Raw genomic sequence first — 26,013 nt, forward strand, 5'->3', positions numbered from 1 at the left:
GATCTGAGGTGTTGATAGTATTGATGGGCAGCAGAGAGGAGTTCTGACTGGCCTCTTTCACCAATTACATATTGTTACTTGTATTTAGTCCTGGCGTCTACTCAGTATCAGTAACATGCGTCTCCTAAAATTTGTAGAGACTGGGATCGTTCAGTGATAGTATTTGGAATATATCATAACAGCTATCTTAGAATATGGAAGAACTCAAATACTGAAATGTTTATTTCTGGGGTTAACATCAGGTTCTTCTTTGCATTATCTTGGTCACCTGGACTTGGAAGTGGCTGAGATTTTGTGTTTGCAAAATCCGGTCGATCGACTGCCTTATTCGCTGAGGTTGGGGATCTCAGACTGCAACATCATCCAGGCTGTAGCAAGTCACTTTTGTGGAGGGCATTTTTTAAAGGCACACCAGTATCCCTCCAGTCTACCTTCATGGTTATTCTTTGAGGAAGTACGTAGAGTGGATCCAGAAACCCAGCTTATCTTGGAAGTTGTAAAGTCATCCTACTAAAGGGATGCTTCTTACTGTGAGTTGAGCCTACTCTTGCTGTCCTTGTAGTTTTTTGTTTGTTTGTTTTTGTTTGGTTGGGTTTTTTTGTCCACGGGGAGAAAGGGGATGGGGTGGGAATGATCCTGGAAACCCAGGTGGCAATGTGAGAAGGAATGTCTATTTTCATCTACAAAGAGAAGTAGAAATGAAGCTCTTAGAAGTCAGAAGGCTCTAATGTTTGCCGTCAGATGAAGTTCTGCCAGCAAATCGGCCCCAGGTGGACCTGGACTTGGGGTGGAAGGATTCTTGTTTCGCATTTCTCTCACTGCAGCTGAGTTCTGATGAAAGCCAAGAGAGTGACAAATCGAAAAGTATGGAACAAGGGCTTAGAGATTCGCTGATGCTGCACTGTGTGTCCTTTGTTAAGGTCCAGTGCCCTCTGAGCACGTCTTCATCATTTGGTACATGTCCAATGAGAGATATTTAACTCAAAGAGAAGCAGGCAGACTACTGATTGAAGTTGACTCTGCCAGTTGGCCTACCTTGAAAGCTCAGAGTGGATTGGCTTCAGATGGGTGACTTATGCAGTTTTTCAAAAGGATGTCCAACTTCAACTGGTTGGGGATCCAACTCAGTGACTTCAAATCAGCCAGAAAGGGTTTGGGAAGGCTTCTCTGCCTCTGCAACTGCTGATTTAGCAATCGAGAGTCAGGAGTCTTGTTGATGGTGTGGTTAATACAGACGGCGAGCGTTGTGTCTGAGGAAGAGACTGTTGCAATTTGTGATGAAGCCCGGTGGTTTGACTTTCCCCCGGATTCCACAAAAACAATAGTCTGAATGTTTTCCTTTTTCACAAACATGCATTCCAGTGTCCTAGAAACAGGTATAGACTCATGCAGATTAATTTGGCATAGTACGGCAAATTGCTGCCACAAGATGTATTTTAGAGTTACTTCCTTAGCTCAGGCTGATGGCTAGAATCAAATAAAACATAAAAGTAGGTTTACATAGATGGTTTTATAAATCAGATAAAGCTTTGTGTTACCTACCTTTGGAACTGGATGCATTTTTTTTTTGCAAGCAATGTAAGGGTTGTTCATGTAATACTTTCATTATTTCCAGCAAGAGAGAAACAAAATAGAAACAAGTCCATTGAATTTGGCCACCATTAACTACCATTAACTGTAATTTTTCCTGACAAGCTCTCTCTCATCTGATGATGAGTGAAACATTGGGAAAAGTCGCCTGAAAAATTGCATAAATGCTAATGAAATATGCCCTCGTATTTTAAGTGTGCCCAGTTCAGACGTTTCAAATGGAACCATTTATAATGTGTTAGCAGCCAGAACTCCATCTTGTTTTAAATAAATTTATTTTTCTACTTCTCGTGACGCTCTACCTCACTGTGGGAAGACTCCCGACATTTCACTGCACCGGGCGGGTCACAAATGGAATAACGTGAAATAACATTATTAGGGAACTGAAGAAAAGGATATAGCAATAATGCGTCTTGTAGTAAAATTTGATAGTTCTCTAAAGATCAATGAATGTGTTTGTTTACTTTGAAGTGAAAGGACAAAGGCTTCCTAATGGAATCCAGAGAAACACCCGAATGAAAGGAATCTTTGCCAGATGAAATGCGCTGCTTTCCCAGTCTGCAGTGAATTCAGAAAATGTAGCGCGCACTTTGCAGTAGGAAGAAATAGCCTAGGTACTGTCTGTGATGCCATGTCATTCATTATTGAGCTACCCTGGAATGCATGGAAGTCCTCTCGTGGCCACACAGAATAAAACAAGCTGCAAGTCACAAGGGTCTTGTCCCATCCCAAACATTGATGGAAAGGGCACTCCATAAAAGGAGAAAGAAACAGCGGGGCCACCTTCATTTGCATCACCAAACGCTAATGATGGAGGCGCTTTTATGGACACACTGTGTACACAGAATAGGTTCAATTAAAAAGAAGCTATTTTACACTGGCCTTTACCCCACCAGGATTTTAAAAAAAGAAAGAGAAAGAAAGAAAGAAAGAAAGAAAGAAAGAAAGAAAGAAAGAAAGAAAGAAAGAAAGAAAGAAAGAAGAAAGAAAGAAGAAAGAAGACACCACAAAGACCATTTATCTAGGTAACAATACGTTACTTTAAAACAAATGAGACAGAGCATGGGTCTCTCCCATGGTTTTTCTCTTTGCCGCTTCTCATCGGGACCAGTCTGCATCTTAGACTTCCCGAAGGCATATCTTTGTCAAAATCAGGTAAATGTGAATGACGCTTGGGGTATGCCGGAATGGAATGGCTGATCCTCCTACTAAGAACAGGATTCAGAACTTATGAGTTTAAAATCAAGCTGCATTAGCAGGGACCGAACATGAATTGCCATCTGATATTTCTGGCCTTGAAAAAAATGAGTTGGGGGTTTGAGTTCAATGCCTATGGACAGATGTTCCACAGACAAAAAACGAGGCTCTTAATTGGCACTAATTAGCACCCTTGTTGGCAGGGAGGGATTGACAAGGTTATTTCTATGGCACCCTCCCCCCGCCGCCGGCTCCCAGAGCTGTTCTTTCCAGGACAAGGGGAGGGCAATGTAGGTAAACTCCTGCTCTCAGCCTTCAAGGATTATTTGTGTCCCCAAACAAAGAGAGGCTTCACGTTTCTAAGCTGTCAACTTAGTGAGATTCTTTGCCGAGGATATACATTGGGTTTTATTTTTAATTAAATAAAATGTAATTAGTAGGAAACAATCAATACGGTAGAGTGACAGGCACTTTTTTTGTTGGTGTGTTTGTCCCTGCTTAAAGAAGCAGAAGCAAAAAGAAAAGAAACAAAGAAGAAGAAAAAGGAAGAACAAGAAGCTGTATCAAAGGATGAAAAAAACAATCACAGCACATTCTAGATGTTCAAACTCTCATGGAGCATAGCGATGTGTGTTTTGTACCAGCACGGATCCCCGCAACGTGCCGTGCGGTACATGGTTTCGCTGCGCTGCTTCTAGTCCCTGCCATCTGTAAAATGGGAAGAGCCACCCGCCTTGTGAGAGGGCTCGAGAGTTGCCAGAACGAGGGAGGGTGGAAAGTGAGCGTGTGATGAAGGAGCCTGTGGCTGCATTCTGATAAATCTTAAGCAAAGCTATGTGGAAATACGCTTTAAGTTTCTGCAAATGCTCCTCACTTCATAATTGCAAGCTTGGGAATTATGCAAAAGTAGTTATTTTTGCATTTATTCAATTTAGTGCTAATAAGGAACTCAAAGAATGGATTAAAGCCATTTTTAGTAGCACGACAGATTCTCTTATGCTGTAGCATGATGGTGTACGTTTCTGAAGAGCTAGAGAGGGTGGCGAATCTAGATTAAGCCCTTATTTTCTCCCAGGGAGACTAAGGGATTAGATCTCCCCGACAAAACGGACCCAAGAGTTCCCGTCAGTAAGACTCACAGGTGTGAGAAATCATACATGGGGCCGGGGTGGCCGCATTCAGGTGGCTTAGAAGCGGAGCCCGATCTGGGTATTTCCCGAGAATGCACTTTAAAGAAGAGAAACCTTCCAAGGTAGTGAAGAGAACGGGACGGGGCAGGGAGAGACAGCCAAGCAAGCTGGTGGTCTGGACTGGAGCCCGGCTTGAGCCCGATCCCACAGGGAGTCCTTTTGTCTCTTATCAGTCAGTCGTTGGATAGGGGCTTCCTATCCAAGAGCAAGGTGGCTCTGTTTCTGCCAGGGGCCGCCCTCTGGGTGACAGGGACGTGGCGAGGCCCTCCAAGCCAGGGCCTGGAGCTGGGAGAGCCAAGTAGCTGCTCCCAAGGCGGGGCCTTCCGGTTACTCAGCAGCTTTCCGAAGAGCAAGATTTTATTTATCCCTAAATAGCCTTTAATAGGTGGTGCCGGAATGCGAAGAGCATTGTCTTTGGTGTGAACAGTCTCATTTGAAGTACAAAAAGGCGACACCCACGTGAATTTGGGTTCTTAGTTGTTGATATGCTCTAGAAACCTGGAAATTGTTCTGCAAACGAGCTCTGCTCTCTCCTACCTGCCCATCCATCCGGGGGCGTCATGTGGCATGCTTCCTGCGGCAGTGCCACCGAGCCCTGTCTCGGGATTGCCCACAAACATGGTGAGGCCTTTCAGAACACCGGACCATCCCAGCGAGAAGTCACTGCGCCTGCTCTAGAAATGCCCCCATCCGAAGGGCGAAGCTCCTCTGATTTCCCAGCCACATCCTAGCACAAAGGGCCCGCATGCCTCTCGGCTTTCACTAGCCCTGCGTCCCCTCGAGGTTTCTTGTCCCTGAGTGCACACGTACACGCCCTCAGCGCCCTGTTCCCGCTTTCTCACCGAGAGCACCTGGCGAGGTGTCACGCTCTCAGGTTCCACGTGCTGCCCTGATACCCCACGGTGCCGGCCACCCCTCGAAGCAGCCTCCTCAGATGCCCCAGGCCCTTCCTTGTCCACTCGCGGCCACACTGATCTACAGATCCCTGCAGCCCAGCCATGATTTTCCGACACTGCGGCCTCTGCCGCCCTTGAAGGAGCTTCGTAAAGAGAACCGTGTGGCCAGAGTTGTGCTTCAGAAAGATCTCCGTGGCCCAGATGAGAGATGCTGAGGGCTCGAAACAAGGTGAGAGGGCAGACTGGCAAGGACGGTCTGTGGTCGCATCAAGAGAAGTGAACGACTGGCGAGATGATAGGAAGGCTAGGGGAGAAATCTTAAGAGAATCCAAAGCGGTCTTGCTTTGTTGTACAATCCCTTTTGTATGCAATGCCCAGAGTAGGCAAATCCATAGAGGGAGAAAGCAGATTGGAGGTTGCCTGTGGCTGAAGGAGAGTCAGGGACTAGGGAGTGATGGCTAACTAGTACAGGGTTTCTTTTTGGAGCAACGAACATGCCCTGGAACTAGGAATAGGTGATTGCTGAACAACATTATGAGCGTATGAAAAAGCATGGGCTAGACCCACTTTAAAATGGTAGATCTTATGCATGTTTTTTAAGTGTTTAGTTTTGAGAGAGAGAGAGAGAGAGAGAGAGACAATGCCAGCGGGGGTAGGGGCAGAGAGAGAGGGAGACACAGAATCCGAAGCAGGCTCAGCACAGAGCCCGACACGGGGCTCGAACCCACGAACTGTGAGATCATGACCTGAGCTGAAGTCGGACGCTTAACTGACTGAGCCACCCAGGTGCCCCAACATGTTTTACTACAATAATAGATAGATGATAGATAGATAGATAGATAGACCATAAAATGAATGGATTGATGGATACTTAAATGAAACAAACCAGAAGGAGGGGCAAGCTAAAGATGCTGAGTTCAATTTTGTTTTCTTAGGCTTGCGGCATTTGGGGGATGTGGTGGTACACTGTCCAGTGGAGAGCTGGATTTATGAGTCTCGAGCTCATGAGAACATTCTAGACTGAAGATGTAGTTGTGGGGATCAGGGGAGTGGATGATGTCACCCAGAAAGAGTGGAAAAGCAAACAGATCAAAGGGAAGGGAGCCATTTGCAGGCAGGTGGACAGGGGAGGAATCATGTCTGTACCCCCTTTCTCGACTCCTTACATTAGGAGACATAAGCCCCATTACTGGCCATGCCTCCAGCACCAGCATTTATCTTGCATTCTGTCCTTTTTCCTTTATGTCATACTCTCTGGGATTTGACCCCGCATGCTGTGTGAGTCAAGTTTTGCTTTGAGGTCTTCTGTCTAGTATGTGCCAAAAGGGTGACATTTTAAGCTAAGTGTACAAAAATCGTGGCACAGCAATGTTTTTGTTCTAAAATATCACATATTTAAAGAGTTTGAATCTGCCTTCAGATGGCATTGTCAGAAATAACTGGAAGCAAAATTCGGCTGTACCACTAGCAGGAATAGAAGTGAAATCAATGAGGTTTACCAAAACAAAATAACAATAATCTCTCTTAAAAATAAGCAATGGCTTAAATAGGGTGAAGACTGACGTGGGGTTTGGTGGAGTTTGGCTTTGGAGATATTTTAACTCAAGCGGCTCGGTTATTCTGGGGCACCTGGGTGGTGCAGTCGGTTGAGCTGTTGATTTCAGCTCAGGCCATGATCCCAGGGTCGTGGGAGGGAGCCACGTGTCAAGGTCCATGCTCAGCGTGGAGCCTGTTTCACATTCTCTCTCTCCGACTCTGTCTCTCTCTCTCTCTTGCTCTCTCTCCCTCTGTCTCTCTCTTGCCCCCCTCCCCCACCAGCATGCTCTCTCTCTAAAAATTTTAAAAAATTTAAAAAGAGGCTTGGTTATTTCTCACTTCAGCAAATCGGTTCCCGGGACCCTCTCTGTCGTCACCTTAGATGACATTTTCTATTAGCGAACAGGTTTCTGTCCTACCCCTAGATGCGTCTTTCCCTGGGTCATTAGATGGTGAGGCGACTCCATAAAAAGAGCACGCTTGGGAGTTCTGGGAAAGTGGGGTGAAGCCCTGCGTTAGCTTCTTGGGGCTGCCGTAACAAGGCCCCACAAACTGGGAAGGCTTAGGACAACAGAAATGTATTGTCTCCCAGTTCTGGAGACCTGAAGTCCCAGGTGAAGGTGTTGGTGGGATTGGTTCCTTCTGAGGACTGTGACCGAGGGCGTCTCTCTTCCTGCATCTTTGCACGGTCTTTCCTCTATGTGTCTCTCTGTCGACATTCCCCCTTTTTGTGAAGACACCAGTCGTGTTGGATTAGGGCCCACCCTGTTTATCTCACTCGAATTTGGTTACCTCTGCAAAGACCCTCTCTCCAAATAAGGTCACATTCTGAGGTAATGGGAGTTTAGGACCTCCTATGAATTGGAGTTCGACCCCCAAGGAGCCTGGTTCCTGAATTTGCCTTTTCTGAATGGCAGCCGTTCTGGAGACCTTTGTCAAACGTGTTCCCTCAGGTGGCCGTAGCGATCCATCGCTCGGGTCATCCGTCCCATCGCAGACAGTGGAATTGGAGGGCATGGAATCTTCCCCCTTGGGAGCTCCCTTCTCGGCCCTCTCAGAATGACATGGACATAGGGAGCTGACTCAGGAGACATCTGCAAGCAGTGATTTCCAGATAACAGTGCTACTGCAATTACCAAGTTAAGAAAAGCCTGCTCAACCACCACTTGGGCAATTGATAAAGTAATAGGGGGAAAAAAACCCAACAGATTTTCTTTTTCCTGTGGAGACAGACTGTTTGTAGGAAGCAGCCCCCACATTCTGTGTAAGCAGGTCTGCCGTGGGTTTTCCCGACGTCCTTAACCGAGCCCAGCTTCTGACCGGCCTGTTCTCCCGTGGTAGTTCGTTCTGGGGCTTTGCGGTGGGACTTTATGCCAAGAGAACCCGCTGGAGACCAAGAGACAGACCAGGCTGTTGTCCCACATTCCGTCTTCACTCGATCGCAGGTTCTTGTTTTTTTGTTTTTTGTTTTTCCTGAGGGAAGGTGGCTATTGTGAAGCTGTCAAACTGAGGCAAGTTCAATGGGCTGAAGTGAAGGCGCCCATTAACAATAGCAGCTATCTCTGTCAGAGCCAGGCAGCCGACAGTTACAAGGCAATTTGGCCCTGATAGGTGGGTGATTAAAAATAACAAAAGGCAAGAAGGAGGAGAGGGGACAACCCCTATTACTCCGTGGGCTGGAATCCAAGAGGGCAGCCAGATAGTCCACGCTTGAACCTGGCCCCCAGTTAGTGTGGCGGGCCCCGGGGACGGGGCATCTTCTCTGGTGTCTCCCTGGGTAGGGTCCGGGGGCAGGGGGCGGAAGGTGGGCAGGCCGGGTGTGTGTCATGTCCATGTGTCAGGTGACTGGAGCCTGAGCGTGGGCATTCTTCACGGTGTCACATCTCAGACTGAAGGGTAGGCGTGGACAACCGGAGGATGGTCAAAGGGAACTGCTCTCTGTGCTCGGGGGGGACCCCAGTCTAAATTGCATCTGTGATCGAACATTGGCATTACCGTAGGAGCGGCCCCCCCAGCCTTGGGCCCTGAAAGGAGCTGGCTACCTGGTCCCAGGGGGCAGGGGCTGGAAAATCGATTGGCTACCGAGCTCCAGGCCTGGCTCCGGCTCAACAGAGGGGGACCTGCTGCGCCTCTGGGCGGCCTGCCGCTGCCATCGGACCAGCAAGGAGGAGCTCCTTCTCCTGATCTGGAGCCGGGGAGGAGATTCGGTCCTGCGTTCCCTGTGCTTCACGAATCGCTTCCTAAAAGGATCGGCCCAGGGCCAACCCCACAAACTCGTCCCAGCCTGTCCGCCCTTTAACCTCTAAACCGTGCGCCTCCTTCCATCGGTCCTGATGTCCACTTACATCAACTCAGCCCGGTTGTCAGCCCACATTAAACATGCGCCTGCCTGGGGGTTTTCTGGGGCTTGGGCCGGGGGTGGGGAGAGACAGGAGCCTCTGCATGGACGAATGCCTCTCTTGCCTAGCCTCGGGTTTGGAAATTCTGAAGTCAAGGAGGGGTAGAGCATCTCTGCCGAAGGGTTCTTGGCTTGGTCTCTGCCCCCCTCCGGACGGCTGTCTCTTTAATGCAGTGCTTTGTCGCTCCTGGAAAAGACAAAGCCCTTTTCCCTCGGTGCGGCTTCTGCTGGCTGTATCAATTGCGGTGTTAAATGTAGGAAAAATGGAGGGCGAGGAGGATTGTGGGGGGCGGAAATAGCCCTTTTTCTGTTGGCATCTTTCTCCGTAGATGTGAGGAGGAATGCACGTGAGACCTTCTGCCGATCTCTCTCACAGGGCAGGACGTGGAGTGCTCGGGGACACGGGCTTTGCCATCAGGCAGGTGTGTGTCATCATCCCAGCTCACTCTCTCCCACTTGGCCAGCTGTGTGCCTTTTTTAAATAACAGCTTTATTGCGATTCAGATACCATAAAATTCACCCTTTGAAAGTGCACAATTCTGTGGTTTTTAGAGTCACTTCTCTCTCGAGTTCCAGAACATTTGCATCACCCCTAAGAATCCCCGTGCCATTAGCAGTCATTCCCCATTCCTCCTCACCCCAGCCCCTGGCGACTGGTAATCTCCTCTGTGTCCCTATGGGATTTGCCTTTTTGAGACATTTCATCTATATGGAATCATTTAATACGTGGCCTTTTGTATCTGGCTGCTTTCCCCCTAGCATCAGGATTTCGGTGCCTGTCCAGGCTGTAGCCCGGACCAGTATTTCACTCCTTTTCATGGCTGAATAATATTCCAGTACAGATTGACCACATCCTTTCATTGTACTGCTGGGTTTCCAGGCTTCTTCATATGTTACGGATACTAGACTCATCAGGTATATGACTTGCAAAGATATCTCTCTCCCCTACCCTAGGGACACTCTTCTTAACGTTTCCGAGCCTGAGTTTCCTTGCCTAAAAACAGAAAATATACAAGTACAACCTCCCAGATTTCTTGGAAAGAGTCAGTGAAGTGATCCATTGGTGCACATCACCAAGGGAATGAATGTCTAGCATACGTTAGGCTTACCTGAGTGAGTATTAGCCGACTTTGATTCATTGTGAGACGGGGCAGGGTGTGAGCCCTCAAGTCATAATTATACATCTGACAGGTGTTACACAAAAGGTTCAAAGTGCTTTGATTGGGCTAACATGTTATTCCTGGAATGACTGGACCAGTTTGGGGGGAGTGATTACATTTGTGTTCTGAATATATTTTATAGTTCTAGAAATGAGATTATAATTACTGGCCAGTATTGGGATCTGCCACTCTCCATGTATCTATTTTTATAGCTCTCTCTGTTTCTCTCTCCATTGAGACAGCTAGTTGCCCACCTATCACCAATGTGAGTCTATGAATAACTTGATAGAAATAGCCTAGTGTTGGGGCACCTGGGTGGCACAGTCGGTTAAGCGTCCGACTTCAGCCAGGTCATGATCTCGCGGTCCGTGAGTTCGAGCCCCGCGTCAGGCTCTGGGCTGATGGCTCGGAGCCTGGAGCCTGTTTCCGATTCTGTGTCTCCCTCTCTCTCTGCCCCTCCCCCGTTCATGCTCTGTCTCTCTCTGTCCCAAAAATAAATAAAAAACGTTGAAAAAAATAAAAATAAAAAAAAAAGAAATAGCCTAGTGTTGGGACAGGTATCCAGGATTGGCACTTTCTTACCTAAAGCCAAGTCATGAAAGAATTCTTTCCAGTTTTCTATGATGTTGACCCACCGTATGTAAAACCTGCTCTGATGGCTCCCTGGTGTTCTTAAACCACTTTCTTTGATCGGTGATTTCCTCTGCAGTGATTCTTGTAATGCTGCTTCTGAATGTGTTGTTTGAAGAACTCCTGTCCCATTCATCTTAATATCAATAATAATAGAAGGAGTAGCATTTGTTAAGCGCTCACCCTCACACTCTTTTTGCGTGGCATTTAAGTTACTCTTTCCCAAAACCAAGCAAAGTAGGTATCAGCAGCCTCCTTCTAGAGATAGAAAACGGAGGCCCGGAGAGGTCAACCAGTTGACCTAGATTTGCATGGCTAGTGAATGCAAGAGCCCAGTCCATCCAACTTCCATCCAACTTCCAAGTCTTCGCTCTTGCCTTTAGATCGTGTCACCTCTTAGGAGATTGGATTTTCCAGAGCCATGAATCTTTAGGCATCTGGGTTGTTTCTTGTTTCAGAATTAGAAAGCCAATCCCTTCTGGTTCATCGAGGAATGGTGGTACATAACAACCGAGATCCGTGTGCCATCACTGGTCAGCAGCGAGCCCTCCCTATTTTGAGAATCCTCCTCCCTCAGAAATCCAGCTCTTCTTTTCAAGTCAAGGGCAGTGCTAAGGTGATGGCCTTACATGTATTCAGCAGGGTCACGGGCTTAGGAAACACCCGCAATGTGTTGGTGAGCCACCATGAATTCATTTGCGCCGAGTTAAAGTTTGGAGAGAGATGGCCAAAATGACTCAACATGGCTGGCTTTCCGCATCAATGTGATTGTGCCATGTGCTGTAATTTATAGTGTAAACAAGTTTTCTGCAAAAGCTAAATATATCACGCAACTCATTTAACATGCACAGAAGGAGCCGTTAAATTATTTCAGTCCCATTACTCAAAATGTTCAGAAAATTCCTCTGTATTAGAGCCAGTGCAGGATTGGCTCTGCAGCCAAGTGCATCAACATAAATGTTGAATTCCTGGGGGAAATGCATGTTACTTAGGGAAAATATATGCCCAGACATTGTGGAGCCCCTTCTAAAACAATTCTCATTTTGTTCGAACAGTAGGATCAAATTTTCAATCATGTTACCCAGCGTCTCTGCATTTGTAAGGCTTGCAGGCGGACGTGAAGGTCAATAAATTGGTGATGCATTTTTAAAAGATTAATACTTTCCAAAATGCAGAAGTGGAAACTGAGGTTTTGCATGTCACTTGCTAATTTTGTCTTTACCTACATGGAAAGAATCTCTTGTGGTAACCATATGTGATGCCTCAAAACTGTTGAAATTGGAGTAATTATCAGAACAAATGGTGTCATTGGATGATATTAGTCTGTTTGTGTTCCTTCTGTCTACCCAGTGAATCGACATTGATACAGAGTTTTAGAAACACTTGAAGCATAGTCATCTGTGATTCCATGTTTATTTTAAAATATATTTAAAAATGGATCTAACCTTCCTACCTACCTAAAACATACCTTTAGATTGACAGTTTCCCGTTACGTGTTCCTTATCCAGAAAGGACGTACCCCTTCTCTACCTAGTCTTTAAAGGGTCTGGATCCGGAATGGTATGAAATTTTATCAAGCGTATTTTTGGCATCTATTAAGATGATCATATGGTCTGTATCATTTTATTTGTTGATAACATGATGCAGCATACTAATGGATTTCTCAATATCAAGCTGTTCGTGCACTCCTGGAATCTGCTAGATTCATATTTTATGATCGATGTGTAGTCCAGCTGCATTTTATGTAGATTTGGATTTTCCAGATTTGAAAATGTTGATATAATGATAAAGATTCTGTACTGAAAAACTTGTTCCACTTTTGGTGTGCAAAAGCCGTAGGTGGCGAAGGTACTGTTCTTTTCCTTTTGGCTTTAACGCGAGGATACATTTCTCCAGTCTTTCTTGTTTTCAAATAAACTGACATCTGATATATGTAGGATCGTCTAGGCTGAACTGTCTTGAGCCAGTAATCACAGGAAGTGATGACGATTGGGTGGTCACTGTGTGCTAGGGACTTGAAGTTGGGTTATTTCACTTCATAATTACAGAATCCGATCAGGTGGTGCTATTATGATCCCTCATTCACCCAGGCACGGGAAAGTTCAAGGAATTTGGTCCAAGGTGACACCGCTACAGGGAGTGAGGGTTTGAACCTGGGCCTCTCTGTCTGCAGAGGAGGCTCAATACCTACTCCGAGCTGTTCACTGTGCCCTCGAGCCACACACAGGTCAACTGGCTTTGCAAAGAGGAAAGTTCCTGGTCTCCCAGGACTCTGAACATTGGCTAGTTCTTGCAGATGTGTTTCGCTGGACTCGAGCTATGGCTAACTTAGCTCACATTCATCACTCGTGGCAGAGAACAAGTCCATTAGGTGTTGTTATGCTTATGGTAGTGACACCCCCAGCCTTCGTTAGCACTTACATGTGAGCAGCACGTTCGACACTGAACATCGGTAAATGAGTGGTTCGGCGTGGCACCGGGACCTGGAAAGCAGAGATTTCTGGTAGCCTGGGGGAATAACCCTGCCCGGCACCACGGACACCCTGCAGGTATCCAAACAGGCCATGTAGGCTGAGGTTTGAACCACAGCTAATCTGAGTCTTGGCAGAACACCTAGTGATCCTTCCAGAACAGGAGAGGACAGGAAGATCTTATGATGTACTTCAAGGCCATCTGCTGCTCGCCCCCCTGTGTCTTCTGGGAGGCTGTCATGAGACCATTTCCCATCACCTCCCAGGTTCTGATGAGATACGGAACATTCTGTCCCACGCCCCGCAGAATAGACCTGCAGCCTATAAAACCCCTTCACTGAGACCAGAAATGGGCTCCTTTGTAACAGAATACCCCACGACTTGCTCTGCAGTCACAGGGCACCTTTTGTTTTGCTGTCGTCTTTTCTGGTGTGTGGGACGAGGAGCGGGGGGCGCTGGCACCTTTGGCAAGTCCTCCTTTCTTTCGTTATGTAAGTACTAAACTGTCTGAATCTGAAAGTGAGTCGCTGTAGCTTCACCAGTTGAGTCACTCAGGTCTTAACCTTGGCCTTGCCCTGGCGTGTGTGTGTGTGTGTGTGTGTGTGTGTGTGTGTGGCAGGTGGTACCTGAGGTCGCCTGATGGCATGCTCACAGGGCCCTGAGCTCCATGTGTCCAAGAAAGCTTTTCCAGCTCTAGCACTTTATAAGGCTGAAACCCTGTCCACGCGGGCTACGAGACCATTCCTCCTTCTACCCTAAGCAAAAGTGTGGGGGGGTGGGGAGGGGAGGGGGTTCCTTCTGATGCAACAGAAAGAGCTGAGCCTAGAAATCAGGTGGGATTTTCATACAGAATGGAGCGGCATCACCTGTCGACATTTTAGCTGGGCCAGAATGGTCAGATGTGACCATTTTGCTTAAACAATCCGAAGGAACGTGTGACTTCTTTATGTATCAGCGTAAAGCAAATCCTATCTGCTGTGTCAGTTCAGGTAAGCGGCTCTTTTGGACAGCCTGTCTCACAAAATGGGTCCGGAGGAAGAGTTTAAAGCCCTCTAAACTAAAGTGTTGTGTTCCAGCAGCCGAGAATTCGCAGTGTCTCAGATGTAAGAATTGGTCCTTGCCCCCACGGAGTTTCATGTGAGGCACAGTGGCTGTCAGCAGGCACAATTTGTAGTGCACTTAACAGCGACTTAATATTTCAGTTGTTTTGAAGAGTTTCCATAGATAGAGATTAATGGACCAGCTCGATGAAGGAGTTCTTTACTTAATCCTTTAACAATTAGGAGCTGATGTAGAGAGATAAGTAATGAAGTATCCTCTGTGAGTGGGGGGTACTTTGGAGGTAACCGCAAGGGTTATTTTTTCTCTCTGATCAGCTGTGGTTGCTCTCAGAAGCTGATGGAAGGCTGAAAGGGACAACCCCAAATGAAAGGCTTCGTGGTGAGAAGTTGGCATTTCCTCCTCAGTTATGAGCAGGGCTCACCAGGTGTGTCCCCAGAAAGAAAAGTTGAGGACTAGAGATGCCCCTGCCCAGGAGCCGAGGCCTGAGTGCAGCATCAGAGCCTGGGGAGAACGAAAGGACATCCGTCAATACAGAGAGGCAGCCTAGTGGAGGGTGTGTGTGTGTGTGTGTGTGTGCATGCTTTGGGCTTTGGTAGAATTTGTGACATAAACTCCATGCCTCACAGAGTGGCTGAGAAGACTGTGGATGTCACGATCACCAGTGTCCCAATTCAGTTGATTCTGACACGTCTGTACAATCCGGTTCCTTCTCTTCTCCATCCTCACTGTCTCTGCCCTGGCCCGGGCTGCCACCCTCTGCCACCTGGGCCACGCCAGTGGTGATCTAACCGGTTTCCCTGACAGCTCCTTCTTCTAGTCAGTTTATATATAGTCTTTCCTCTCAGAGATCTCTACTTCCGACCTTCCGTGCTCCCTCCACGCCACCCACCCCCACTTGGAAACTTTGGTTTCCCACCTCCCCACTTTTAGAAAAAGGCGTGGCCCAGTCTCCCCCCCCAACTTACCTCCTTAGGCTCCTCCCTTTTCAGTAACACATATCTACACATAGTATATTTGAGCCAAACCAAGTGTCCCACTCTTCTCGAAACTTCAAATCTTTGGGCACCTCTGTCTGTTCTCCTTAGGCTTCTCTCTCCTCTGGGACTCCCCAGGAAGTTCATTCTGCCTTCAGGGCATTGCTGGAAGGCCACTGCTCTGCGTAGCCTTCACCAGCCTCTCAGTGGAGATGTAGACATTCCTCCCTCCTTACGCACCTCTAGCACTGAATTATAACATTGTCATCGTTTGCCGATGGAGTCTTTGTCCTTGCGAAAAAGGGCCAGCTTATTGGGGGAAGGGCCCACATCATACTCCTAGTTGCTTCCCTATGAGTGTGTTTCAAGCACAGTCATAGCAAGTAACAACGATAGTAACTGTATTGATTGACTGCTTACCAACCACTTTATGTACATGATCTCATTTCATCCTCATACTAACCCTCTGAAATAGGGACTATTACTGGCCCCATCTTAACAGATTAGAACACTGAAGCTATAACAACTCACCCAAGCCCACACTTGGTAAGTTTTAGAGCTGGAGTTCAAATTAGCAGAGCCCAACTCCGCAACCTGTTTCCCCCACAAATATTTTCTCAAGGCTTTAACTTAAAAGTCTGATTCCATGACCATCCTGCTGGGAACCTTGGAAAAGCCCGTCTGAGGGCCAATGCGGGGCCAAACAGTTTGAAGATCTAGGCTATACGCTAGACTATATGCCCAATGAATGGTCTTGGGTGAACCCCTATTAATCCACTTGGATAGCTCTCTCTTGCCCAGGATGACTCAAATGGCATCATTTTTCAGGGGCGTGGGTGTAAAAATAATGTCAAATGTCAAGATCCCTGCTTGGGGTATTTTTTAAGACAAAAGATTCTCTTTTCTCCTTTGGAATTATCTCAGCATTTGTTTTCAGGTCCAGGTGGGTCCACCGGGTTCTGGTCTTCTCTGGGGAAATCCAGCCTCCGATGTTTTTACACCCATACCCCTGAAAAATGATACCATAGTGTTATGGTGTGTGCAACATTATTGAAAGCCATCAGATTTCTATTAGGCAGTTTGTCATTTGCATGATAACATTGAGTTTCCCGCATCGGGAGAAATTATATAACCCAGAGAAATCTGCCAAGAAAATGAAAATCAAATTCAAAATAATGACCGTGGAGCAGAAAATTGGTATTGTGCTGAATTTATGTGATCAATTCTAAGGAAGTCCAAGGTTGGAGAGGTGGCAGTTTGATCCAAGTCAATAGTCATATATATCAAGGCGCTCACTATTAGCTTTGGCTGATGTATGCAATACACATATAAAGCCATACATACCACCTGTGCATCTAGAGAAAGGAGATCCGTTCTTTTCTCTTTTCCTGCCATTGCCTTTTATGTACTCAGCTCTGTGCCCACACAGACTGTTTGGCATTTCCTGCTCTTCGAGTTACATAGTATTTTATTCCCATTGCACAGAGAAGTAAACCGAGATCCAGAGAGGTGAAGTAACTTAAATCAATCTAATTAAATTCTATTCAATCTCCTTGGAGCCAAAATGACCCCCCAAAATAAGACTTGAGCAGATGAGCTGTTTTCGCACTGGGCAGGGGAAAGGTTTCTTGAATTTAAAAGAGTTTGAAAACCATTGGCTTAAAGCAGAGGGTCAGGAAACTTTTGTGTGTAAATGCTCAGATAGTAAATATTCTGGGTTTGGGGGGGCCGTATGTTCTCCATCACAACTACCGAACCCAGCCACGGTAGCACAAGAGCATAGCCAATATGAAGATGAACGGGCATGCTGGCTTCCAGTATGACTTTATTTATGGATAATGAAATTTGAATGCTGTGTAATTTTCATATGTCATGAAATATCATTCTTCTTTTGATTTTATTTTTCTCAACTATTTAAACACGTGAACACCATTCTTAACTCATGGGGCAGTTTAGGAACGGAGGGAGGGCTGATTTGGACGGAGGGCCTCAGTTTGCCAACCCCTGCCAACTGTATCCTTCCTGAAGGAGCACTTTACCGGGTGCTCATTCTATGAACCCCCTTCTCTGATCTGCGTGGCAGGGTGCGTGATTGAGTTGAGACCCAGGCCGTGGGCGCAGGGTTAATGGGCCCCACCCAATAGGTCTGCATTGGCCCTCAGACTGGGCTTTTCCAGGATTCGCAGCAGGGTGGTCATGGAATCAGACTTTCAAGTTAAAGCCTTGAGAAAATTAAATGCAGCTTCTCCCAAGAAAGAAGTCTGAACACCCTTACCTCAGGGAAACAGAATGAACGCTTTGAAAAATATCACTACCTCTTCCTCATCGCCTGCCTTGCTTACCAGCAAATGATTCAGTGCTGCAGAGGGTCCAGAGCACTAGGTAGGAAAATATATAATTCCCTGAGTAATTCTAAACCAGTCATGTTTCATTCCTCCCAGCCTACTTTATGAAGAGAAAGTGCCCTTTAAGGAGTCAATAGGGCTGAGTTACTCTTCTAGAAAAGGGCCCACAGTACGATGGCTCCTAATTTTTGTTTAGAGCTTAAAACCTGAGTGAAACAGTGTCCACACTCCCCACCTTCATCCCCACGTCTGCCACCGCACAGTGTGGACAGCAGCACTGGCTCTATCTCCAACACCATTCCAAGTGCAGTCTCCCAGTGTGGACTAACTACAGAGGGGGACACTCAGGCTACCAGATGGAAGCTACCAGAGAGCAGAGTTCTGTCCTAAGGGGCAGAACATTCTAACAATTAAAGCTCCTGAATACTAGAAGGGCATTGCCTGCTGCCCAGCAGACAATGGCTTATGGCCATGTGGTAGAGATGTTGTAGATATTTCCATTGTATGGCAAGGTGAAATAGATAACCCTCACAGGCACTTCCAACTGTAAGAGCCAGGGTCTATCTGACCGTTAGTCACCAGCATGGCAGCTATTTCCACAGATACTTAGAAGCTGGACTCCAGCCAGTATCAAGTGGTACGCCTGACAAGCTGTCTGCCCAGAGAGGTACCATTTTGTAATTCAGAAAAAGGCACAACGTAGGCTTGCAGCCTACACGTTCAAGATTGTGAAGGTTGCTTCTGAGCAAGGATTCTGGATCAACTAAACAGCCTCTGAAGCCCCAGTCTTTTTTTTTTAAGTTTATTTATTTATTTATTATGAGAGAGAGAGAAAGTGAGAGAAAGAGAGAGAGACACAGAGAGAGAGGCAGAGAGAGAGATAGGGAAAGAAAGAATTCCAAGCAGGCTCCGTGCTGCATCACCAGCATGGAGCCCGATGCGGGGCTCGATCCCACCAACCGTGAGATCATGACCTGAGCCAAAATCCAGAATCCGATGCTTAACCGACTGAGCCACCCAGGTGCCCCCAAAGCCCAGCCTTTTTACAAAGCTTAGAGCCAAATGCATATTGGAAGTTCCTCATGAGAGTGGCATGCCCAACAACGAGGCGCTCAAGGTGAGTACAGCTTCCAGCGAGGGACCAAGTCACACCACAGATATAAGGAGCAGGATATCAAGGCCACTCTTACTTCGTTTTTAACTTCCCCTTGGAACTGTATGTTTCCTCAGGGCTTTCAAATCTCCAGGGGATCTTAAGCGCTCTGGGAGGATCGCAGGAAACCCCAGACAGCCATGATGGGTTTCGAACATTCTTGAAGAGTAAACCCAAGCACTGAAGCTTTGCAAACTCCTTCAAGAGCTCTGAACCATGCTATTTGACACCTCTGCTTGTCTTTGGGTCACCACTGGAGCTCTTTGTTTTCTTGTTCCAATCTGTAAAGTACCGTTTCTCAGGTAATAACAATAGCAGCATATATTGACTCCTAGGCAATTTGTAGGAAGTTTATTTTCTAATCCTTCCCCAACTCTCCAAAGTAGATATTATTGTTGCTCATTTAAACATGTGAGAAAATGCAAGATTTGAAGAGTTTCATTAACGAGTTCAAGAGAACAACCCCATTAGAAAATTCTGTACTTGAACTCAAGTCTGTCTGTCTCTCAAGCTCTTGCTCGTAAGCCAATGCTGCCTCAAGGAAAGGCTTCGTTTACATAGAGCCTTCTGTAATCCTGTTCCAAGCCTTCTATTGTTTCCTCTTCAAAATCACCTAAGCATTCCACTATTTATTTTTGAGAGAGAGAGAGAGAGAGAGAGAGAGAGAGAGAGAGAGAGAGAATGCGAGCGGGGAAGGGGCAGAGAGAGAGAGAGGGAGACCCAGAATCCGAAGCAGGCTCCAGGCTCTGAGCTGTCAGCACAGAGCCCAATGTGGGACTCAAACCCATGAACCATGAGATCATGACCTGAGCCCAAGTCAGATGCTTAGCTGACTGAGCCACCCACTCACTCCAGGACTATTTTATTTCTTGATAATACAGAATTGATATGTCATGGTAAAAATAAAAACCAGAGAGTTTTCACACAAAGACAGGCGCTGCGAACTACCGGATCCTGAACAAACATCTGGAGTCACTGAGGAGGCCTCCTTTGTTCTGTTTTCATCTAATTGAAAAGGGAAGAACAATTATTTTTTAAGATTACCTACACGGGAGATTTTTTCACACTGTAGGATACCCAGTGTGTGATGAATTTGTCTATGCAGTTGTGACCTCCTGAAAAGAACTTAGCATTTTTCTTCTGAGACTACCTTAACTGCAGTGGGTGTGAACGGTGCTGCTATAATAATTAAATCCAAAATCTTTCATAATCCTCCTCGTTCCCTAGAGTAGTGTTCAGTATTAGTTATGGATGGAAATGCAAACAAGTACATGTATATTCAAGAATAAAGCTTAATAGGTCAGTGAAGGAGCCTTTCTAGTTGCTTCCTTGACTTGTGTTTACCAGGACTTGAATATATGCATCCAATTGTCCTTTATTAACAACCAAATCCACACCGAGCTTGTTGCATGGGGGGCGGGGTGTTTAATGTCAACCGCTATGGAGATTGGTTGCCTGTTTCCGGAATTGTACATCGGAAGGCCATTCATTTCCATGTTAGAATCACATAGAGTTGGTTGGAGAATAAGATAACTGCTGAGTTCAAGACTGAAATCTGACTCTGGATGTGCTAGTTCTCCCTGAAGAAGACCCATAAACCCGTTTCTGGATTAAGCTTTGAGACTTTGTGAGATGTTTACCTTCAGGTTGTTCAGCAAATGAAGATGAGAACAGGGTCTCAGAAAGGCTCTGCTTGTGATTACTTGTTAATGGTGTTAATGGTGTACATTATTTGTAACTATGATGCAATATTTCCAAAGTAATGATACCCTGCATTAATTTTGTGCCTTCCTAAAGCATTTCACATGCTTTTGCTCATATGATGCTCACCCCCACCTCCACCCCGTGAAAGAGTTTAATTATTATCCCATTTAACAGATGCGGGACACAGATGAGGTACAGAGACAGAAAATGCCTTTCCCAAGATATCAGAGTTTATGATTAGCCAGCACTTGAATCCAAATGATCTTGACTCCATGTCAGTATGTTTTGTGGGGTTTTTTGCTGTTGTTGTCGTTGCTGTTGATTTTATTTAATATACCATCCTTTGTAAATTACACCCTCTAGGAAAACATTAGATATTCTCAAGTTCTGGCTGGAGATGGTCTGAGTTCCATGTTTGCCTCCATGATTTCCTAGCTTGCATAATCACAAACAAGTTCTGTACCTCTCTAAGCCTCACTGTTCCAATGGAAAATGGGGCTAATAATAGCCCCTCCTTCAAGCTTCTGGTCAAATACTTGGCACTTTCCCTGACACATAAATGGGCCTTCTGAATGGAAGTAATTGTTGATCATTTATTTTGCTCAACACTTCTGTGTAAATTAACATGTAGACATTGCCCACCTATATTAAGATACACACACACACAGAGAAAATGAAGCCCTTTATGACCACCATAAGTATTAAAATATTTGACTTCTATAGCTTATGAGAATGATACCGTTTTCGTTTGCCACAATGTGTTATAAAGAATTATTTGTTTGGAGTCGTAAGCCTGCAATTGCAAGAAATGTGAAGATACATTTTGTCTTCTCTAAGATCTTGAAAACATCCATTAGTCTCATGAAGGACAGTCATAAATCTCACAAGTTTAGTTTATCTGAAACCAACTCTAACAGCTATCCTTCCTAGCAATCATTCTTTATACTGACTGGTCTTTGGTTTTCAGACCTCAGTGAACATGTCCTGATCTTATGTGGCTGAGCATGAGAGTAGGGGGGGCCGTGTTTTCTTTGAAGAGTTATTGGCTACCCACTCTGACCCGAATCTCTTTCTAACATTTGAACATAAGTTCTCAAATAATGTATTCCCTCATTTATCACATTAGAAGTTGCCTTTTGCCTTTCAACGTCCCTTCTGGAAAAATCACACAGGTAGAAATTAAGAGATGGGAGTTGTAGGACTGGCTCTCGCACAACTAGCTGTGTGACCTTGAGCAGAGCCCTGGACTTCTCTGAACCTTTCTTTCCTTGTATGCAAAATGAGGGTGGTGGACTGTCATTTCTGGGAAGACAGAAGTGAGTAAGTTGCATCAGCAGCCCACATGGGAAGAAGGGGACACTCAGCGGAAAGCAGGGCACTGATCCAGCTGGAGCCGGGGGCGGGGCAGAAGGAAAAGGTGTCCTTTCTGAGACAGGGGTTCTTTCTTGAAAGCTTTTGCAGAGGAGGTGGGATCTGGCTGAGCTATAGAGAAAAAATAGGATTCACAGAGTCGAAGAAGGAAATTGTAGCCTGGGAGCTGAGCCTGATTCCGAGTCTGGAAGCAAGAAAATGGTAATCAGTCCAAGGAGGCTGGGACTGCCCCCATTTGAAGGCTGGGAACGAGGTCTATAGTTGCATTCAATACATAAAAATATTAACACCAATTGCTCTTCGAAGGCTATGTAACTGGCATTTTAAGATCATCAGTCACTCTTCCTGCTGTGGCTCAAGTTTGGGGGTAGAGCGGATGGCACTGTAGGAACAAGAGGCTCTGTGTGCTCGATAAACAATTTTGAAAGTGCTAGTTCATCATCAAAGTTCGTATCTTTCAGGTACCTTGCCTTAGGAGAGAAAGATTTCTCATCCACATCATGGGCTTACATCTCTTGGATCAAATTTTACGGGAAGAGATCGGTCATATATCAAAAGGTTAATGACTAGCCATTTCTCGCCCAGCTATTTTATGGCCACAGAGCTGCCACAGTGCAGAGGGCACTGCAAGGCAGCGGAAGTTCACTGGGCCTTTTGCCTCTGTCATCCAGAGAGCCCCAGCAGGCTGCGACAGCAGCCTCTAGAGCCAGGGGCTGTTACCATGCCCCTGTTCTTTCATGGGCGACTTGGAGCATCTTTTCCTGTAGAGATCCAATGTCACGTTCCACTCCACAGTGATTGATCAGTCCATTTATTACACTTTCAGTAGTAAAAATATATAGACTCCAGTCATCTCTGGAGATGCTGAAATAGTCCTTTTTTTCCCCTTGATTTAGGGGAAGGTAGAGCGGGAAGATGTGTGCGGAGTATGACATAAATATAAGAGCTCAAATATCTAATTAGCTGAAAGAATCTTGGTTCCCTCTGCACCTTTGACAGAATTGCAGCTGTCAGATTGTAGCTCCAATATTTTATCCTCATTGCAAGATGTATCTGAGGATGGTTTTGAAAAGACGCTTTGTAACACGAACATCACCCTGCTTTTTTCGTAGGATGCTTGAGGACGACTTGAAGCTGAGCAGTGATGAAGACGACCTTGAGCCGGTGAAGACCTTGGCCACTCAGTGCACCGCCACTGAGCTCTACCAGGTAGGAGGAGCCTCGGGCTTGGGTCGGGACCTAACGGGAGGGAGCAGAAAGAACGGGAATGCCTTTGCCATCTACAAGCCTACCCTCTGCTTTACCTCTGGGCTTTAGAGAGAGGAAAAGAAGCAGAGATCGGCATGGTGTTCTGGAACAGGTTGAATCGGCTCTCAGTGTCATTCAAGCTGTAGTGAGGGGAACACCCCTTCACCCCCTCCTTCCGCTCCCCTGTCGAACGCACAAACTGGTCCTCAGTAAGCCACAGACTGTCTTTCCCTCTCTTGGACTAAGTAAGCATCGTCTCGGGTGAGGTGTAACTTTAGTGACCCCGCTGCGAGGCTCACAGGCCACGCTCATTCACGAACCTTCAGCCCGGAGGCATGTGGCAAAAACTTGCTGCTGCCCCATCTTCGTCCGCGCTGCATCCTAAGTACTTATGGTCCTTAGCACCACATGAGACGGCAGACACTTGTTTGCAGCGTTTCCAGTGAGACTGGCCTTGTCGGTTTGCAAAGGCCAAGTATCGTCCACGAAGCAGGAGAGCGGCAGCGTAGCGTATCGAGCCAGTGATGCTTCTGCGTTTTCTCTGTGACAGGGCTGTGTCCCAGGTGGGCTCCACCTGGGTGTGTTTATCACCTTAGATAAGGAGCGTGCAAGGGTTGCCTTTTCTTAAAGCTGATACCTGACCAAGTTCTTTTCTACGGTGAAGTTGGCTAAGTCGGGAAAGTGAAAGCAGACGGTTTCAAGGGATGCTCATGTCAAGGTAATTGTCAAGTACAGAACTCCAGGCTGGCTAAATGTTCTCAGACGGGTCGGCAAAGACAAGCTTGGGAAAAACTCCCAAGGCTCGCCTCTTCCGCTCTCATGTGCGGTTGTTGGCCACGCTGAAACTCCTACCGTTTGGTGGAATTTTAAATTTGAAGTCATCTGCCATGTTATGCGGCCAACACTTTACTCTCCATTACTTTCTCCTCCTGATTCGGCTTGCGTTTTTCGTAATATGTAAAAATTGCATCTCTGCGCTTGGGTACCTCATCAAGGACCGGCGCCGTCGTCTCCCAGGGGCTCGCTGTCCCCATCCCGGATGCAAGCCGTCCCTCTCCTATGTGAACCAGTGTCTGTTATTGCTGCTTTCTGCATTTAAGATACCAGTGACACGGATTGTGTCAGTAAATCAAACAAAAAATCCTACATCATTGAGTTTGACAGATGCAGCATTACTTTTTAATGGAAATGTTTAACACGGTAATCAACGATAAGTGGGAATAGATTCTGTGCATTGACTTCCTCTCTATGGGATTACGGACATGCAGTCTGCTTTTTAGCTTCTCACATTGTCATGTTCTGTATTTACCTGAAGGACTGGCATCAGGTCTGCGGGCCCAAATCATCTGGGTTTTTAGGATGTGTGTTCGGGGAGTGTGTCAGTGCCGAGACCCCCGGATAATCCTAGTTGGTGCGTTGGAGGCTTTCCGTGGCATGCTGCCGTTAGACCAGTCATGCCTCCACCAACAAAGCTTCTCATTTGAAGGGGGGATTGAACCGGGGGATCTAAGGCAGGGCAAAAATGACAACTTCTTCCCCCTCGCTGGGCCCAGGGAGCAAGAACCAGATGCAAGGTTATAAACATTTATAAATGAGCCCTCGGTATAGAGTTTAAGGACTCGTTAAAAGGCAGGAAGGCTAAAGACCAAAAGAGAATGTTTGTGCAGGAGCGGACTGGATAGCGCCAAGCAGTGTTTGTTGAGCTCCAACTTCATGAGGCCTCACTTTTTCTTTTTTCAAAGATACGTGTATCGAAATGATTTTCCTGTTTTGTTTCATCGCGGTAAAATTCATGGCACGTAAAAGTCACCATGTAGCGCATTCACCAGATTGTGCCCCTGTCACCAGTTCCAGGATATTTTCATCACCCCTGAAGGAAATCCCTCATACACGAAGCAGTTTTTCCCCATTTCCCCCCTTCCCAGTCCGTGACGACCAATAGTCTACTTTCTGTCTCTGCAGATTTGCCTAGTTCATAAATGAGTCGGAAGGTACGTGACCTTTTATGACCGGCTTCTTTCACTTGCCGTGATGTTTTCTAGGTCCATCCATGTTGTAGCAGCGATCAGTACTTCATTCCTGTTTATTCTTTTCTTTATCTATTCATCAATTGACGGACATTCTTTCAGTCTTGTAACCGGGACCATCACACTGCCAGCAACATCAGGAGGCGAACTCAGGGCTCCCATTTACAGAGCCACCCTTATTCTGTGCCTGATATTAAGTTAGGTGCTCTGTCTTATTTGAACCTCACCAATAAACCTTAGAGGTAGGTTTGCACCCCCTGTCTGAGCTACAGAATTGCAGCAATACTCTATTTGTGCCAGGATGATGGCGGGGGGGGGGGGGACATATAAACAAATGCATCAGCGCGCATTAAGTGATGCGTCCAAGTGGCCAGACCACACCATTGGTTTGAGCTGACATTATACTTATAAACTTTCTCAGAACCCGGTGGCTACATTCATGCAAACGTAGTCCAAAAAAAAAAAAAAGTCATTAGCTTTTGGGAGTCTCAGAGCATCTCATCTGTCATCATTGTACCTGGACTCACCCAAGGAGATCCAAGTTGTCCAAGCTTAGTGAGAGTAGATACCGGTCTTTTCCAGAAGCCCCTAAGACCTTACACCGGAGTCTGCAACATAAAGAATCCCATGAGAATGCATTTCCAATGTGTGTATGAAAATGAAACGTAGGATCAAGATGTGTCAGTTTCTAATATGACATTTCGGTCCCAAGTCTCTCATCATCTACCCGCCACTGGTGCCCTCCACAGCAGTAATTAGCCAGGCTGGGCAGCTCCCGTGCACAAACCCCAACAGAACAGTTAGGATGTGTTTAAAGGCTAAGCATTATTCCTACAAACGGGAACATGGAGTATGAGGCTGGAATGGGTGAGCTGTGGAGACTAAGGACTGTTTAAAAAAACAAAAACAAAACCTTTTCAACAAAAGGTTTCACCTCCTAGTGATTCTTTGAAGTCAGGGATACACAATTACTTAATGCACATAGTTTCAGTGAAGAAGCAATAGTGATTATACCCTGAAATGTTGGTTAAAAGTTTGTGTCTTTCCTCTACATTCCCTGC

General features: G+C 46.2%; 1 protein-coding gene across 8 annotated transcripts in view; it reads left to right on the forward strand.

Moving 5' to 3' along the window:
- The window catches only part of AFF2 (AF4/FMR2 family member 2), a 454,373-nt gene that overhangs the window by 333,954 nt on the left and 94,406 nt on the right, over nucleotides 1–26,013 (forward strand). For all 8 annotated transcript variants that reach the window (XM_043570624.1, XM_043570628.1, XM_043570630.1 and 5 more), the window contains one exon: nucleotides 22,790–22,886. In XM_043570624.1, the coding sequence (XP_043426559.1) occupies nucleotides 22,790–22,886 (97 nt within the window). The remainder of the gene's footprint in view (nucleotides 1–22,789; nucleotides 22,887–26,013) is intronic.

The sequence above is a fragment of the Prionailurus bengalensis genome, chromosome X, assembly GCF_016509475.1.
Source record: "Prionailurus bengalensis isolate Pbe53 chromosome X, Fcat_Pben_1.1_paternal_pri, whole genome shotgun sequence".
NCBI classification, from domain to species: Eukaryota; Metazoa; Chordata; class Mammalia; order Carnivora; family Felidae; genus Prionailurus; species Prionailurus bengalensis.